At 44.3% G+C, this 19,072-nt stretch overlaps 1 protein-coding gene across 1 annotated transcript; it reads right to left on the bottom strand.

The window, feature by feature from the left end:
* Nucleotides 1-234: 234 nt before the first annotated feature.
* APOLD1 (apolipoprotein L domain containing 1) lies at nucleotides 235-3,502 on the bottom strand. The gene is made up of 2 exons (XM_021291545.2): nucleotides 3,372-3,502; nucleotides 235-1,176 (listed from the first exon to the last, which is right to left on the bottom strand). The coding sequence occupies exon 2, from the start codon at nucleotides 1,169-1,171 to the stop codon at nucleotides 431-433; it is 741 nt and encodes a 246-aa protein (XP_021147220.2). The 5' UTR covers nucleotides 1,172-1,176; nucleotides 3,372-3,502; the 3' UTR covers nucleotides 235-430.
* Nucleotides 3,503-19,072: the final 15,570 nt, after the last annotated feature.

Below are 19,072 nucleotides of genomic sequence, written 5' to 3'. Positions count from 1 at the left end.
CTAATATTCGTAAGTTGGTAAATTATTTACAGTCCGAGGTCAGCACCAGGACTGCAGGGATTCAATCAGCCTCCTGCCTTTGGGAAGCAGAGATGGGGAGATGGCTAGGGAAACATGGGTTTAAGGAATATCCGCATAACCCTGCCTGCAGGTTCTGGGATCTGCTGCTGTGTAGCCCATGTGTCCATTCTAACCTCCAGCTCGAATCAAGTGGCAACTGTGAGGTGAGGGGGGGTATGTACATGCATAAGCTTTAGCTTCCTATCATGAAGGAGTTGTGTTCAGATATAAATAAGGCACGCGAGAGATGTGCACACCTGTGTGGGTGAGCACCACCAATATTACAACAGCAACAGGTAACAGTACTAACAGTGACAATTAATACTGTAAAGTCTCCAAGCCCAGTTTTAATTAAGTGGCAAACGCTGTTTCAGCTGGATGCTCCGGGGGTCTCATCAGTGGTTTTAGCACCCAAGTTGAGCCTCCTTGTCTGTGGGGAAAACTCTGTCCTAGATTCAAGAAGTTCACAGACTTCATCCATTGCCCTGGTGCAGGTCTCAAGGTTGGCAGCCAGCTTCTGGATTTTGGCCTTCAGCACAGCCTGGCTCACTTTTGTGACCTCCTTTGTGTATTCTGGCACGAGGAAGCTGTGGGAGCCACAGAAGACCATGAAGCAGATGGAGTTGTACAAGGAGATGGAGGCTCTCTTCTCTGACTGGCGCAGCGTGGGGTCCCCCGGGCCCTGCCCCCGTCGGAGGAACTCCAGGCAGCCAAGGATTTCCCTCATCTGTTTCCGACAAGTCATTGCAATTTCCTGCACCTTCCTCACCTCTCGGGAATTGCAGAGCACTAAGGACAGATCGGAGCTGATGCTGATGGCCCCTCCAGCAGTGGCCAGACCCAGACCCACAGCCGACGCCAGGAGAGAGGCCCCCAGCGTCGCCGGGCTGAGGGACAGCCCCACGATGGCTGTGACTGCTCCTGCGGCAGTCAGGGTGCTCCCACTGACGTTGGCAATCAGGGACCTTTTGCGGAGCTTGTTGAGTTTACGAGCTACTTTGTGAAGGTGAGCAATTTGGCCACGCAGCTTCTGTCTCTGATCCAGTAGCTTTATGTGGAAGTGATGCGTGGGGTCTAGTGTTTGGGGAAAGGCAGCACCGTTTCTCTCCATGGTTTCTGTCCAGAAACAGAAAAAAATTGGTTGGGATTTATGTTAAAAAAAAAACAACAAACATGAGACATGCTAAATCTGGACCACCCTTTCAGGGATGGCATCCAGCCCATTTTTTTTTTCCTTCACCTAGCTTCATGAAAGGTTTGATGTCTGCACACATGTACATGCTCACGTACACACACACACATGCACATACATATATGGACATTTAATTACCATTTTCCACTGTAACTTTCAAACAGAACAACTTTTAAGTGTTTTTCTTGTTCCCTGAGAAAACTAAAATATCTTAAGGGCTGGGGTCAGAGGTACTGTTGTTATTATCTCTGTGAAGACACAAAATGTCTCTTCCAACCTTGGGGACAGAAATCGCTTTGAGATTAAGTGACTCAGTGCCCAGAGTAGAAATGCTGCCGGAACTAATATGTTGTCCTTATGATGGCATTCAGAGGATTTGCAATATTCAAGGGCATCTTTCACAAGAAAGGCCAGGCTCTGAGGAGGTGAAAGCTACCCATCCCAGGTTGCTATTTAGGGGTCATTTCCCATTAAAGGAGGACAGAGGGAAGCTGCAGAGGGGAGTCAAGGTCTGGCTATTCCATCTAGGAGGTGAGAAGCTCATTGACGCTTCAGACTGGTATTGTGAACATCCTTCCTTTCTTTATGCCTAAGCAACTCAAGGACCTGCCACATTTTTTTCCTATTGTAACCTGGCGTCAGGATCTGGACAAAGATGGGAATCATTGTTCTGTGGTGCTTAGTCCAACCTCTGGTGACGGATCCCCAGTGACAGGGAGACCTATGGACCTTGTTTAAAAGGTTCATGAAGGACACACCAGAAAAGCAAGCCCACCTTCAGTGCATACTCCCTTGAACATGAGAGAACAGAGGAAATACAGGGGGTGCTGTGAATAGAAAAGGCTTGAAAACTGCTGGCTATGGCAACCTCCCCTCGCAAGACAGCAGAAAATGTCTTTCCTTCTAGAGGGTGAATCTACAGGCTTTTGGTGCTAGGTGATTTCTCTTTGCTTTCTCTGCTCCAGCACAAGGGTAGAAATAAATGTTCCAATTTGAAGGTTACTCTAGGGCTGCAAAGTGCATTACAAAGGAAGGCAGCATCCTTAATCCTGCTTACATATAGGGCAACTGAGGCAAAGGAGGCAACAAGAGTGATGTAGCATCACCAATTTTCTAGTGGGAGCAGAGCTTTTGTGCTCCACAATACTGCACTGTGCACAAGGCTGTGCTGCCTCTGCACCTAGCAAGGTCTAGACATAGAGCTAAGCAGCTGTTTGCAGTCCATAATGCCCTCATAGCCAAAAGAAGTCTCTGTAGCAGACAGACCCTGTCCCAGAGCCAACTAAGCAAAACTACACATTGCTGCAGCCACCTTTTCTAAGTCTTTGGTACTGTGTGAACTGAAGGTGCCCAGTTCCTCCCACAGGCATACTATATAGTTAGGATCCTTGGGGCTTTCATTCTGCAGAATCCCTATGTTTCAGGAGGAAACCTCCTACCAATAAGGGTCTTTCAATTCTAAAGTGTATGAAAATAATTTTCACTGTAATTTTTCTCCCTTCTATTTGTCTTAATCCATTTCATGCAGAATCCTTTAGGACATCCCTCTATGCCCTTCAGAACAACAACCCCAGTCTTTCTCGGTATCATTGCACCATTTGTGCCACTCAGTACATTGAGCTTTTAGTAGCTGGAGACAGTGTCCTCTGATTTTTTACATTATAGTCAGAGATGAAACTGAAAGCATGAGGACTAACACTAAACTAAATGCATACTGGCATTGAAATGAACCATGAGCATTTCATCAATAACTCAACAACAGATCAATATGATGATCATTAAATATATCAATTCCTGTAACCTCTTAACAATTTGTTCTGAAGATTTGCTTGCTGAGAACAGTCTCAGCTAATAACAGTGGCCATCTCATTGCAGTTAGTAGAACAGTCATTCAATATATAGCATAAACCATATAGTGATGCATGTCTCTTGTATACACTGATTTATGTCACCATAAACAAAAAACAAAACAAAAATAAACAAAAAAACAAACCCCAACAACTCTTGCTCTTAGAGAAAAAATATCCCCGACAATAAAGGTATACATTAGTCCAAAACTTGCAGACGCTTTCCTAATACAGCACTCAGAGAGACTCCAAAAATACTGGTTCAAACTTACCTTTAGTTTCCAGCAGACCTCCCCAAAGACAAGTTTTGATCTGTTTCTGGAGGAGACCAATTTATAGCTCCTGCGGACCAATTGCTGCAATGGGAATGCTTTGCCTCATACTGGGAGTTTGCCATTTCCTGCTCTCCCTTGTGCAGAAGGATGTGACACACTGGAAAATGACCTGCAGGACAGCGAGCACACATCATGTTCAGGAAACGACCCCTGCGAATGAACATTGTGTGTTCGCTTTTCCTGAAGTGTAGGGGGAAAAAAATTGTAAAAAAAGTCTCAGCCTATTCCTGGCGCTCCTGGCGCTGAGCTAGTGCAGTCATTCCCCCAAGGGAACCATTGCCTTTCCCTGAAATAGCAACTGACTTTACTCTCTGCTGAAGCCGCCAATTGCTTGACGACTGAAGCTTCCCCCCATCACACGTCTCGAGCCAGTGGAGCATCAGCCAGCCAGCTACTTCATTCATGGCTAGTGTACTTTTAAAATCCCAGCTCTTTGGGACAATCAAGTATGTGACTGGCTGGAGCACAGCAGTGCTGTGTGAAAGCTGGAGCTGTGCTCCACGCCATAAAAGGAAAGCAGCAAGACGATTGCTCTGAATTCCCATCCCTTCTCCTTTTGAGTAGATAAAACTATACAGCATCCTGAAAAAGGAGTGGTTTTTCTCTATTTCTTAACCGTGTGCACCATGCTAGTTGAGAAACAATCATGTTGTTTTCCTAAGGTGCCTGCCCAGCAATCAATGATTAGAAAGAAAGAGTCATTGAGATTCCCTTTTTTGCTGCCTGCTGTTGCCTCGCAGTTGTGTCCACGTACAGATGCGGACAGAGGGAGGAAGTGATGAAGCTGTTGGGGAAGAACAGCCTAAGTGACATTCCTGGCTCTGCCTTTCACACTGAGTGAGGAACAGCTTCAATCAAAGACAGATACTTTTGACGGCTCCAAGAAAAAAAGGATTATTTGGTGACACTAAGTGGTGTCGCCCACCTCAGACCAAAGCAACATGTGTCCTTACTGACTCCAGCCTGTGCTGTGAGGGGCATCTGTTTAGAGTAGCTGTGCTTGAAGATGGGTCATCTACTTTCTTGTTTGGTGGATTCTTACTCTCTGGGTCTGTTTGTTGACAGGGAACCTCTGATTGTGCCCTGGTGTACCCCTGGCCTGGCTAGTCTGAAAGCTACCTAGCTGTCACAGAGTTCTGAGTCTTCACTATTGAATGTGTGAGATGTATATTCATGCAACTGCTGGAGCTGGCCCTAGGAAGGAACAGAGAATACAGACAGAGGAGAAAGCTGGGATTGTTCATTTCAATGACAGATCAGGTTTAGATCATCTTAAAATGACTGTGAAACAGTATGTCAAGTGTATTGTCAGAGTGGACCTGCATGAGATGGGACATGAACAAATGAATAAATGGCATTAAAGAGCTACTTCAACTTGCCACAAAACTGAAAAGATAAAATATTGTTTTGAAGACACTTAAATAAGCAATTTTGGTCTGTTACACTTTGTACATATTGCACATTAACAGGAAGGTGCATTTTGACACTGAAGGAAATTGCACTTTAGCCCTTCCCTTTGTTTTAGCAAACATGCTTGAATTGGAGCCCAACTGCCTTGGCAAAGGTTTGCAGTTGATAGACATAAGAGTTCTTTCACACATTCCCAAATAGAATAGACTTTTTTATGTAACTGCATCTATGTTAGGACTTGTGCCAGCAGAGATGTCCTTGTTAGAACAGTGAGTTTTGGTAAGAATGAAATAACAAAGAACAGAAAATTTTTAAAAATGTCTAGAATGAGCCTGAGAAGATTAATGTTTTGCTTGTTCTTCTCCCTTTCCCAGGGCTCTTCTTTCAATACATTCAGCTGCAAAAAGTTGCCATAAACTCTTGTGAGGCTCAGTGTGTGGGTAAGGACATGTTTTCAGTGCAGAAGATACAATTCACTTATTTTATAGTATTCCCTCACAGAGTTTCTAGCCTGTTGAGAGACTTGCACTTCACACAAGACAAGATATTGGATTCAGGCTTAGATGATTTTTCACAAGGATCATTCCTGGGCTCCTTCACCATCCAAAGGGAATGTTTCCCCATAACCCACCGCATTAATGAGATGTATATTGAGAAAATAAAGACATCCCATGAGGAACTACAGATATCAACTTTATTTTTTTAAATAAATGTGTATTAGAACAAGAAACATTATTACCTAGGGAGTTACCCTACAGCAGTATGTTGTGATTCGTTTTTGCCCCTGTTGACACTCTCAGAAGCATCCTTACGGTGAGAGTTCTGGTCTTCTCTTCCACTGATAATTACAACGACCCCCTCCAGCAACATGAGCAGGTGGGAATGGAAACAGGATGGGAGAGTAGCATCTTCTCTGAGCACCTCCCAGGGACTAAAAGGCTTTCAGTGCTTCTAGCACACACACCCAGATGTGAGTGCATCTGTCAAGTCACCAAGTAGATCCCAGGGGCCCGCTTAGAGCAAATCTTAGCTACCAGGGATCTCAGGACTTGTGGGGCAGGTCTGACGTTCACTGGGCAGTGCTGCAAACCAGTGGGGACCTCACCATCCTGGCTGCTGCATCTTTTCACCCAACCCCTCTACTGCTGCCATCTCTTCATTCTTGTGGAAGGGGCACAGCAGGTGTTTTGCAACTACCCTGGCCAAAAATGGTCCCTCTGCTCCACCCTTTCCTATCTAGCCACATCCTCTTAAAACGGGCAGAAGCCAGACCCATGCAAAATCTGCCCTGAAGGCATTTTGTGGGAGCAGATGACCAGCAAGGGGAAGGAAGGATGTTTCATTGCCTCAGCTCTCTTCCTTCCAGTGGATTTTGGCAGAAAGGATTGGTCTTTCTGCTCCTGTTCTCTCCAGCAGAAGGGGTATATAGCAGAAGTGCTTATTCTGAAGCTGTTTGGAGCTACTGCAATGTTACACTTGAATGTAAACGTGTAACTTCTGAAGCTGGAGTTTCAAAGACACGCTTCCCTTATTAACATTGTTTTGATAAAATAATTGAGTAAATTAAAGTAAATTTACATTCAAACATCTTCTATTTAACAGAGGATTTATGTCATGTTAGGTACTTTCAACCTTAACTGTTGGATCCTGGGGCTAAAAGGTGTCTTTTTTTTTACTTCTTCTTTTCTTTTTCCTGTGGTTGATTGAATGGATGACAGATATTAACTCTTCACAGCAAGATGTGAGGAGTGGCTGACATGCCAGAAGGTTGTGTTGCTATCCAGTGAGAACTGGACAGGCTGGAGAGTTGGGCGGGGAAAAATTTAATGAAATATAACAAGGGAAAGTGGAGAGTCTTGCATCTGGGCAGGGACAACCCCAGGTTCCAGTGTAAGTTGGTGAATGACCTATTAGAGAGCAGCGTAGGGGAAAGGGACCTGGGGGTCCTGGTGGACAACAGGATGACCATGAGCCAGCACTGTGCCCTTGTGGCCAGGAAGGCCAATGGCATCCTGGGGTGTATTAGAAGGGGAGTGATCAGTAGGTTGAGAGAGGTTCTCCTTCCCCTCTACTCTGCCCTGGTGAGACCCCATCTGAAATATTGTGTCCAGTTCTGGGCTCTTCAGTTCAAGGACAGGGAACTGCTGGAGAGAGTCCAGCGCAGGACAATGAAGATGATTAAGGGAGTGGAGCATCTCCCTTATGAGGAAAGGCTGAGGGAGCTGGGTCTCTTTAGCTTGGAGAAGAGGAGACTGAGGGGTGGCCTTATTAATGCTTATAAATATGTAAAGGGTGAGTGTCAAAAAGATGGAGCCAGGCTCTTCTCGGTGGCAAACAATGATAGGACAAGGGGCAATGGGTTCAAGCTGGAACACAAGAGGTTCCACTTAAATTTGAGAAGAAACTTCTTCTCAGTAAGGGTATCAGAACACTGGAACAGGCTGCCCAAGGGAGTTGTGGAGTCTCCTACTCTGGAGACATTCAAAAAAACCCGCCTGGACACCTTCCTGTGTAACCTCATCTAGGCGTTCCTGCTCCATTAGGGGGATTGGACTAGATGATCTTTTGAAGTCCCTTCCAATCCCTGACATTGTGATTCTGTGATTCTGTGGAAACCTGAATAGATCAAAAATAAAATAAATAAAGCAAATGAGAACAAAAAGGGCTGCATCAGCTTTTAGTAATCTTACCAGTAGATCCAAATTAATTTTTTGAAAGCATTCCAGAACGAGAGAGACTGCTCTGGGCATTGGTCACTGATGTGTTTGTGTGCGCCTTCAGCTGGGTTTGGAGAGAGCTACAAAGAGCAGGGCAGAGTGGAACAGGACAGCCTGTGAGATAGAAACACGTGTTGTTAGTTCCAGTTAAGTATGATATTAGCCAAGTGCATTGACTGTGCCTGTTTGTGCCTTGTAAGCAAGCATTCATGTAACAAAAATACCATCCTAAAACACCTTGTCAAAACACTGCCACCAGTGCCTGCAGAGATCAAGTATCTATTTGGACATCTATTTGGAGTGAATTTCTGCAATGGACTTAAACAGCCCAGCTTATACTGCCATTTGCCATCTTTAGGTATATGTTTCAGTGCAGGCTGTATGGCATAGGGCTCTCTGACACACAAAAAACCCCCAATTCTCCACTTAGCCCATATGCCTCCAGCCTTGCCTGTCGCACAGCTGAAATGACTGTGGCCACATACAGGTTTTGCTGAGACTCTGCTGCTGGAGGACTTTTCTTTGTTCAGTGTCTCAGCGGTAGCAGCAGAAGACCCACAATGAACACATCTGGCTACCTGTACCCTCAGGCACTGTAGAGAATAGAGAATCATTACCATATTTCCAGAACTGCAAAGAAACCTAGTAGCTGGGTGAAAAGTAGAAATTAGGTGGCCTTCTTGACAATTGAGATCATGTTGCAACATTTCTCTCGGAGGAAACAAGAGTCTGGATTCTTCTCACCTGCAAAACTACTTATTTTCATTAAACTTGCAAGAAGTCAGTGTCTTTGAAACCTTGACTGCTTCGTCAAATTCTGGCTGAGATTACCCAGGAAGCTCAAAAGCTGCTGGTCAAAAAACCCTCCCAACTGCTCTGTTCCATAACCCTCATCTCTGTAGGGAGCCAGGCTAAAACAAATCCCTGTGTCCTGCAACTGAAACACAAGGCACAGATGTTCATGGTTTCTTATTCCTCTTTGCCAGTGTGAATCTTGCAGTGTTTAGCCAATCTTTGGTTTCCTGTACTGCTTTGTGGTCTTCTCCCTGCTAGGCTGATGTCCATGTGTTCCAGTGCAGGAGGAGGAGCTGCTGGTGCAGGAGCCTTTGGTGGCATTTCTGTACTGCATGCTGGTGGGTCTGGGCAGTGTCTCCAGTACCACAGCTTGGACTGGAAGGGAAGCTTGGATGGGAAGTGTGGAACCAACAACTTGTCCTTACCAGGAAAACTAATAGGCTGAAAAGACTCTGGTGTAAATCCCCAAAACTCATATTGGGAGCCTTAGAATAAGATTCCTTTATTAGCTAGGAACTGAGTGTCTGTGTTTCCATCAGTCAGCACAGGACCGAGATTTTACCTGGCTCCCCTACTTGCTCCCTGCCAGTGGCAAACTGCTGTCAGGGTTAATGATCTCTAACAGAGACAGTCTCACTACCTCTTGTTCCTCAAGTCTTGCTCTCAATTGCTCTGGTATAGCTGCTGGTGAGGTAACAAGTCTCAGCTTTGAAGGTTTTTAGGAAAGCTAAACTTGTAGGCTTGGGGACACCAAGCAACGATTCACTAATTGGTCATGGTGGAGGGAAGGGTTGGGAAAATGTATCTTTGTCAGGAAAAATGGTTTTGGTCTCATCCTGTATTTGCACAATGAAAAGTACCTGATCATTTTTCTGTACGTGCCTCTGGCCAATGCCGGAAGGCTGCAGTGATGGGGATTGCCCTGCAACCCTGTGCGCTTCCCTACCAGCCACCTGGGCAGTGCGATTCCAAATGTGCTAGAAAAGGCATCTGCTCTGATATCAAGTCAAGAATGCAAAAAAATAAAACCAAAAAATCATAAGATGATGTGGAGTCTCGGTGCATTGACATTGTCTGACTTAAAATTTTTAAAGAAAACTTTGCTTTTTTTTTAAACAATTTTTATCAACTCTAGTATTTCTTTTTAGAAATATGAAAGAAAAAGAGTAAGTTTTTAGAATTTGTGCTTTTTATTTAACCTTAATTCTTCTCTTGCTTCTTCAAATTAACCAACTTTTCTAGAATAGATCATTTGTAGCAAGTGAAGAGAGATATTAAATATTCATAATAATACACAAGCATTTAATTGAAAAATAAGTTAGATAGCTTGTAAGCAAACTTAGGTATTGGAGACAGAGTGATTTGGATAGATGAAGGCTGCATTTCAGGTCTTCTTGTTAATGCCATACAAATTTTACCAATGCTGCTGACTTTTCATAATATGTGTGTAGGGAATATTCAGCTCAAAGCCTCCACATTTCATAAAGGGGAATTTGACTTGTCCTAGGATGGTCACAGTCATGTGTCACTGTTGCGTTCCTTCATAATCAAATAAGAAAGTTTATCCACAGTCGACATAGAAACTGGTGCTATATTTGAAGAAGATTAACCAAAAGTTAAGTGGTTTTGACTGTGGTAGAAAATTAAATCCTGGACTTGTCTAAATTTTTCAGGTCTCCTCTCAGTTTTTTAAAACACTGGCAAGACCTTTGTTGTTTTTGTTGGTTTAAAATAGATTTATTTTATTTTATTTTATTTTATTTTATTTTATTTTATTTTATTTTATTTCATTTTAATTTATTATTTTATTTTATTTTATTTTACTTTATTTTATTTTATTTTATTTTATTTTATTTTAGTAATTTCATACTGTTAAGCTTTTACTACCAGGATTAAGATTCAGCAGGAAACATTCCATATAAAAAATGCACTGTCATGGAAACAAAATAATGAAATTCATTACATTTATTAACTCTCCCGTCTGGCACTGTAGAAACATGACAGAAACATAAGGGCCTAAAAAGTCCAGGAGAAGTTAAAAACTTTTACCTTGAGCTTCAGGTAGGAATGTATCTCACCTAATTTCAGCCCCCTGCAGAGGTTGTCACCCAGCCCGTTTATTCACTCCCTGAAGCTCCCTCTAGAGACAGGAAAAGAAACAGCCATCCCCAAAGGCTGATTCAGTCCATCTCTTTCAGGCACGTGCTCAATAATACATGACTTATTCTAGACACCAATTCTTTATCCCTCTCCCTTCCCGTTCAATGTCCCCCAGGTTTGTTAGGCTTGTGTTCCAATTTCAAATGTCCTGTCCCACAAAAACTGCTCTGGGACAGAGATGGTCCCTGTAACTCAGCGCTCAGTGTCCTACAGTGCCGGTGGGAGATACTATTTTGGAAGAGTACAGGAACCTGTCTGCTCTCTGCAGTGCCCTGTGTAGCTCACCAGCACCCACAGGCCTGGGCCAAGGGTGGCAGACGTACACACCTGCCCATCAGCAGCTCTCTCTTGCCCATGGATTTATTCAATTCCTTTTCACATTGCTGACACCAGCTGTTTCCACTGCCTCCTGGATCAGCAAAGTCCAAAAGTTCCCATTTGTTCATGGTATAAATAAGTATTTTATTTTCCCTGTTTTCAGTTAATGTATTACTTTCAGAAAGTGACCCTTTTTCTAGTTCTGTGGGACTTGGGAAATAAAAGTTCTGCGTTTCCCCTCTCTATGGGTTTGGTGATCTTGCACTGCATGGTGTGGGACACATGGTCCCCCCTCATGCTTGTGAGTGACAACTTATCAGTCACATTCTTAGGATTAGCAGGGGACATATACAAGCCAGACACGTACAGAAGAACACAAGGCTTTGCAGAGCTGCACTTAGAATGTGGAGAAAGCATATGATCGATAATGTCACTGCATCACAGTCCTAATGGTTTGTTCTAGGTCCAGGGGGACTACAATTCAGTTTTAAATAGCCAAATCAGAATGAAAACAAACAAAAAACCCCAAACAAACAAAAACACACACACACAAAAAAAAACCCAAAACAAACAACAATCAAACAAAAAAGCACACACAACCCCCCTGCCCTTCAAAGTAATTATTATTTTTCCCAAGCCAAAAAAACGGAATTTTTATTTTCAGGCCAGGTCTTCACTTTTCCATTTGCAAAACATGGTAGCTGCAAAGTAATTCCTCTTGGTAACCCATCAGGGTTTGGAACAATAATCAAAAACATTTTGTCCTATTGCCAGTGTGCTTAGAGTGAGGGAGAATGGGAAATGGTTCCTCACTAAAGGCCAGACAGATCTTTTTGTACCCTCGTCAACATTAACATTAAATCATAACCTGGTGCGAGGGACTAAGAAATTACTTATTACACATTCCCCAGACCTGATCAGAAAGAATAGCTGTCAGTAGTATAAACCTCTTTGAAGGGAAATTTATGAAGAGGAGGCAGTAGTTTGCTGAAGGACCTGAGGGCATCTTTCAAGCACAGGACCAAATCTGTTAACGGGAGACGTGGCAGGAGCAAGTAATCACTCCCGTGATGACTGCATTTCTGGGAGAGCAGAGGCTGCCCAGCTGCAGAGCCAGGACATGACGGGGATGAGCACTTGGCATTTCTCCCAGGCTCCTGGTTCAGATGCATGCAGTGCCTGAGTGCTCGGCTGCCCAGCGTCCCTGAAGCAATTTCATGAGAGTACAGGGATGGTCAGTAGATGCTTTTGGCCTGGGTGGATTCAGTCTGCTTCCTGCACCTTTCTGAACAAATGATCAGGACGTGTGAGGGAGAAAAGGAAACCTGGGAGAGAACGAGCTTCCCTGCATCTGCAGATACACCCTGCATAATTAGCAGCAGCTGCAACAGCAGGGCACAGCTGAGAGACCCCTTGGTTTGCAAACACACGCAGTTTTAAAAAAAACTTTCTAAAGTGGCACCATTTTGGGAGGTACAAAGGCTTGGAGCGGTAATAAACCTCTCTAATAGCGACTGGTCAAATGCAGCTCTTGAAAAGATCAGGTATGCTTTTTTTTTTTTTATTTTTTTTTTAATACCAGTCCAGTAATATAAAGAAACCCAGCTCACCTCTAAACCAAACAAAGTAAGCAAACAAACAAAAATATAATGATATTATTATTAGTAGTAGTAATAATAATAATTCCTTAGCTATTCTTTGATTTTGTCTAACCAACCCCAGACACAAACAGTAAAGAGATACTTGGCTTCTGAGCCTAGCTGAGCTGGGCCTAGGATGAGACTTTTAGAGGACAGTAAAGCTGTTTGTGTCGTCACAGGTTGGATGGAGAGAAGATAAACCCTGCTGTCACTGAGGGCAACCCTGAAGAGGTTCTCACACTTTGCTTCTCACTGTCAGAAGATGCTTTGCTGGCAGCTGGAAATTGCTGTGGTGAGATGAGATTCTCCTCTGACTAAAAATAATTGAAGGACTATTCTGTAAAAACACATTTTAACAACAGTATTTCCTTTGTGCTTGATGACATTTGCTGCTCTGGGGAAAGAGAAACCCTAAGCTGCACCAGGGAAGAATTAGATTGCCCAGGACAACTTCTCTTATTCCTGCTTACATCTGGATCATGGTCCATACAAGTCCTATGCAGAAGAGATGCTTGTATGGAAGGCAATCTCCTCTCTGCTTTCTCACAGGCTACAGCTGGCTACATGTTTAATTTAGGTGTTAAGACAGCTTTTCCCAGGTTATTCTATAGTTTATATCCTCACTATATGAGCTCTCCCATTCACTCTCCCTATTCTCTTCCTGATTAGAGGACACATCCACATGGTTTGGGAGGACTGGTCCAAAGGACAACCCTGGAGCAAGCTGCCAGGCTGAAGTATGCCTTTCCCACGTGCACACTGGGTTTTGTGACTCACACTTGCTCCACACCACATATACAGAATCCTCTTCTACAGCGCATGTTCCTTGCAGTATCCCCAACAGGTCTCTTTTAGCACTTGACCCATCCCTGCTTTGTGCACACATTCTAGATCCAGCATCCAGCTTTCCAGTCTAACTCCCTGTTTTGAGACACAGATGAGGAAGAACTAAGGCTGGAGGGCCAGAGGAGTTTCTCACTGCTCTGGGGAAGGACTTGAAGATGACAAACTTCACAGGGTACATGGGTGGCTCCTAGGGTAAGCCAGAGAGGGGACGCATTGTCATGGTCTACTTGAGTACCTGTGTCATATGGAAAGTAAGGAGAAAAGCTTTGGATGCAATGTGTAAGCTCCTAGGGAAGAAGATGGAAGACAGAATGTTGATGCTCACCTCCTTCCGAAAAGCTCCCAGTATGCTACTTGGGACCAGAGAGGGATGTGGATGGCGGTTTCACAACCTGGCTGAGAACAGGGTTTCAGCAGGAGCTGGGAAGATTTCTGTACTACAGAGCACTTGCACAGGAGGGATGAACCTCATCTGGATCAAAAGAGAAACGAGCTTCTGGCTACCAGCATGCAGGAGGTTGTCAGAGACCTTTTAAACTGAGGGGTGGGGGAAAGCCATCCAGTGGTGACATTTTTTCAGGACAGAGTTCAAGACATACCAAACTCTGTATCCTCTATGGAAGGTTACATCAGGACATAGAATAAAACAAGAGGGTTGTCATTCAAAGAGAAGGCCAAGGAACCAAATCAGTGCTGTGATTTTCTCAATGTCAGAGCCTGAAGCCTGGGAAACAAGACAAGAGCACTGGCACATTTTACTGACATGGGAAGCACTTTGCAAACAATGAGCTTGTTAAAACAAAACTCAAAGGAACACCTGGAAGGATTAAGTCCTCACAGGTGAGTGGGGAAAGCTGAAATGACCATGCTGGGGACACAGTTGTAGGGTTACCACCCACCGAGAAAGGCCTGAAAAAAGTAAAGATGCTGGTGCTGATAACAGAAGGGAGAATTGAGAGTAAGAAAGGATCATTCAAAAAGCTGTAGGTGTGTTTGAGTAAAAAGTACAGAAAAAACTCACAAATTTTGTCAGATTAAGCATAAAAAATATACCCGAACTGTCCAAAAAGGGGTTAGAAGACCAGCTAGTTAAAAAATCAAAACTAGTACTAAATCCTCCATCTGTCTCAGCAGCAGCCAAAATTTTGCCCAAGAGCCTGTCAGATCATAGGACTCTTGTTCTGTAAAACTCCTGGCTGTGTCAGACACACTGTTGGCCCAGAAGAGCCTCCTGGATAAGCAGAAATTTTTCAATGAAGTCAGCATAGCTTTACCGTGTAAAGAGAGCTCCTGGCTTACAAACATCTTGTATTTTTTTTAACTAGATCAACTAGTATGTGGGAAAGAGTGACCTGGTTGATGTGATCTGACTGAATTTCCAAAGGCTTTTGACAAAGCCTCTCTGAAAGAAACTTAAAGAAAAGTCAACAGAACTATAGATGATAGCATCTCTCAGAGTATCCTAGAGCTCCCCTCTAGGCTGGGCATTATTTTATATTTGAAGCATATCAGAGATTGAGTGGTTGTACAAATCAGATTTTTTTACTGACTAGCAGAGTGCTAGAAAAAAATGTTTTCACACTTTAAGCAGCTCTGTAGACTTGAAGAAATGGAATTGGGCAGAGAGGGTGGATATGGCCTCTTCTTGTCAGTCCTTGCTCGAACACAGTGCAGTCGGGGAGCTGGATCAGACAACAAATATGCTGCTCCATTTCAGGCCTCTTTAGAGACTTGTCTGAAGATGACCACTCTTTTTCTTTCAGCTTTAGTACAGACCAAACAGTGCACCTGAAACACTTTTTCTTCTTTAGCCATTCTATTGGAAGGTCTTCATGAAGGAGCCTAGTTAAAAGCAATCTCTTTCCCTAAAATCTCCTCCTCAGCAGGAGTTTTTTCCTCCTTAGCACAGTAGTAGGCATTGATAATCAAGCCACCTACTTCTCACCACCTTTTACATTTCAGAAAGCATATGGTAGCTGACTCATTTCCTGATGTACACTCAAAAATCACATCAGTTTGGATACAGGACCTCTGGTTACCAACATGAAGCTACAGACAATTCACACTTGCTTTACTGCAGCAATCTCAGTGAACTTTGGAGGTGCTTGCTGTCACCTGATGTGCAGGGAAACAGAGGTAGGGAGGAAGCTGGTGGTTTGCTTAGTGCTTCATGGGCAGAACCAAATAGTGAATATAGGTGACCTGCATTTACAGTATCACAGTACGTTTGGCATTGGAAGGGACCTCAAAAGATCATCTAGTCCAATCCCCCTGCTGGAGCAGGAACGCCTAGGTGAGGTCACACAGGAACATGTCCAGGTGGGTTTTGAATGTCTCCAGAGTAGGAGACTCCACAACCTCCCTGGGCAGCCTGTTCCAGTGCTCTGTCACCCTCACTGAGAAGAAGTTTTTTCTCAAATTTAAGTGGAACCTCTTATGTTCCAGCTTGATCCCATTACCCTATCATTGTTTGCCACCGAGAAGAGCCTGGCTCCATCTTTTTGACACTCACCCTTTACATATTTATAAGCATTAATAAGGCCACCCCTCAGTCTCCTCTTCTCCAAGCTAAAGAGACCCAGCTCCCTCAGCCTTTCCTCATAAGGGAGATGCTCCACTCCCTTAATCATCTTCATTGTCCTGCGCTGGACTCTCTCCAGCAGTTCCCTGTCCTTCTGGAACTGAGGGGCCCAGAACTGGACACAATATTCTAGATGGGGTCTCACCAGGGCAGAGTAGAGGGGAAGGAGGACCTCTCTCTATCTACTAACCACCCCCCTTGTAATACACCCCAGGATGCCATTGGCCTTCCTGGCCATAAGGGCACAGTGCTGGCTCATGGTCATCCTGTTGTCCACCAGGACCCCCAGGTCCCTTTCCCCTACACTGCTCTCTAATATGTAATTTCCCAACCTATACTGGAATCTGGGGTTGTTCCTGCCCAGATGCAGGACTCTACACTTTCCCTTGTTAAAGGGAGTGTTTCAGGTGAGTGTTTGCTCCCTGAGGCTACTCTGTGCCCTAGCACAGCTTTTGTAGTATTGATCAGACCATGATTTTAAATTCCCTTCCTCTGGGCCTCTTCAAGACTGGGGAGTGACTTTTCCATTTTTAAGTGTATATCGTACTTCTCATTCTAGAAACCTTGATGTGACAAAAACTGATTCAGCCTTCAAGGTCATAGCATTCTTTTATTCATATTTCTTGGGAAAAAAAAGGCATCAGTAGGCCAACAGGAATATTTCCCTTGTAAGGTCCCCAGGGCAATTTTTTTTTTTTTTTTTTTTAATATGGAGGTGGTGGAACAGCTACCATAGGAATTTCTCATTTGAATACATGCCAGCAATAAGGAAAGAATATTGCTCCATGCAGGTAATTTTTAAAAACCTTTTAGAAGCTGTTTGTCAGCTCAAAACTACCAGAGGAGTCTAGTGGAAAAGCCACAAGAGACATGGATATATTCAAGGTCCTAAAACTAAGCACTTTACACAATGTACCTGACATATGCTCAAAAATAAAGTGGCAAAACAAGCCACCAGAAGTGACCCTCTTCCCCCAGCTCTTGTCCGCTTGCCCAGCACTACGCAGCTCCTCTGTTTTTACAGGTGCGGTGATGCCAGCAGCTATTTTTGCACTTGGCTCAGGGCAGCGCTCCAGCTGCTGGACATCTGTGCCAAACTGTTCCTTTCCTTTGCAAATTCTGCATCCCAGCGGCCTCTAGGAAAAGTGCAGGAAACATCATCTTCAGTGTCTGCCCTCCAGCAACACAGGAGAGGAGCCAAACCCTTCTCCCTCAAAGAGGTGGATGATTGTCCATCAGCGCTGAACCACTGTGAGCTCGTTTTTGTGAAGTGGCAGCTCATCTCCCTGGCTTCTTGGCAGAAAGTGGGTTGCAGGTTGTATCTGGGCACTGTGGGTCACTAATGGTGGAAGAAGGGAAGTGGGAAGAGTCAAAGCTATTGGTTAGCAAAGAAGGAACAAAGCTAGTAACGCAGTATCTTTACATTGAGGCTGCAGAGGTGCCTAAATGCAATGAATGCTGTTCCGCAAGCAGTCTTTTTTCCAAACTGTGGATCACAGCACTCAAGAGAGACGAAATGTCTCCAAAAGACAGCTCTGAAGTGCCTAGATTAACCAGAAGACAGATAATAAGCTCAGCTGCTGATAGCAAGTAAAGGCAGTTATCCTCTCTTTGGCTCAGGTGGGCACCACTGGGGTGCAGGTGAGCCCCAATGGCTAAATGCTAGGCAGAAGTTTGAGACCAGCTGCCTTAGAGGAAGTAAGACTGTCTTAAGGCACCCCTGTGACATGAGTGTCATGGTTTGGAGCAGAATGGGAAAAGATGGAAGTTCCCACCTGAAGTTAGTAGGGAGATATGTACATTGTCACCCAGACCAAAGCTGTAGGTCAGCATTTTCTCCAGATGGCAGCTAAAAGGTGGAACAAGTGGCTCCTTCTAATGGTCCCTTTCAGTCACAAGAGTGACTGTGCTGGAGAGGATGGAAATGCTGTTATCTGTGGCAGTTTGGCAACTGAAGCTGGCTGCTGCTAGTTCAAAACCTCTTGAGATGTTTCACTATGAGGTTTAATGAAATGAAGGTAGAAGGGTGGTACAGATCCAGCTGACTGTTGTGGGCCCGATACAAGGTCAGCCAAACCATTCTCACATTTTGATGTGTTTGCTAACAAAAGAGTTAGGAATAACTAAACTAAAGTGCAAGAGCTGTTGTTCTCAGCTGTCTTGATCTTAAAGCTGGTGACTACATCCAATGTCAGTGACAAGTGTTAAGTGGCAGTAGAGTTGTTACAACTGAAGTCCACTTCTCTGTGTACTAGGACTGCAATCAAACATTTGCATGCAACTTGACCAAAATTGCTCTTTATTCTCTGGATCTAGAGGTATGTTGAAACAGTAGCTTTCAGAGTCTCTTACAGTCCCTGCTACACCAAGGAGAGGTCCTGTCAGGGCACCACTAGCCCTGACTATCCCTGCCCAGCATTTCCTTGGGCTGTCCCCACCATGCCCAGGCTGAAGGGCCCCATTTCTTCCCTCCTCAGGACTGTCAGTCCCTATCACAGCAATGCTGCAAGGATGCCGGTTCTCCTGACCAAGGCTCCACCGCACCAGAGGGTGCCCGATGCCCGGGACTGGGGCTGTGTCTTACCCCAGAGCCCCTCACCAGGCCTGATCCTGACATCGCTTGCAGATGGATGCCCTGGCCTGTGTGTGTAAGGGAAAGAGCTGGGGTTTGTGGCAAATTGGAAGTTAAAAAAAGCAAACAAATTAATCACATTTTGAGCAGGTTTCGTTTTTTCCCCTGTGAAATTAGATGAATCATCTCTGAACTGTTTTTCTCCTGACAGGAAATGGGGAGAATTAATACACATAGCTGTGCCTCAGCAGGAGGAGGCTGCAAAACCTGAACCAGACAGAAATCAGAGGATCCAAGTAACTGCATTTTTGAGAAATGCAGATTAAGTGACTCTCAGTTCTTGCATCTCCAAAATGGGGATGGGCTTTATGCGTTTGGGAAAGGTGTGGCAATGTGACATGAATGAACTCAGTGCAGTTACATTATCATGGGTAAAAGTCATAAGGAAGGGGAGGAAAAGGAGTGAACAGTTGAGGAAGAATTATCCTCCTTATGTGTACAAAGAGCTGAACACTGGACCTCTCTAAGGTGCTCTTCCTAGGACTTGTAATGTCATCTATGGTGGCTACTATGTTTTGTCATGTAGTGTCAAGTGAAGT

The sequence above is a fragment of the Columba livia genome, chromosome 1, assembly GCF_036013475.1.
Source record: "Columba livia isolate bColLiv1 breed racing homer chromosome 1, bColLiv1.pat.W.v2, whole genome shotgun sequence".
Classification (NCBI taxonomy): Eukaryota; Metazoa; Chordata; class Aves; order Columbiformes; family Columbidae; genus Columba; species Columba livia.
Note: the sequence above shows the minus strand (reverse complement) of the source record. Positions and strands in the feature narration are given on the sequence as shown.

What these genes read in the sequence shown, in the direction of transcription:
- APOLD1 (XM_021291545.2), bottom strand. Translation starts at nt 1,171, where the DNA reads ATGGAGAGAAACGGTGCTGCCTTTCCCCAAACACTAGACCCCACGCAT.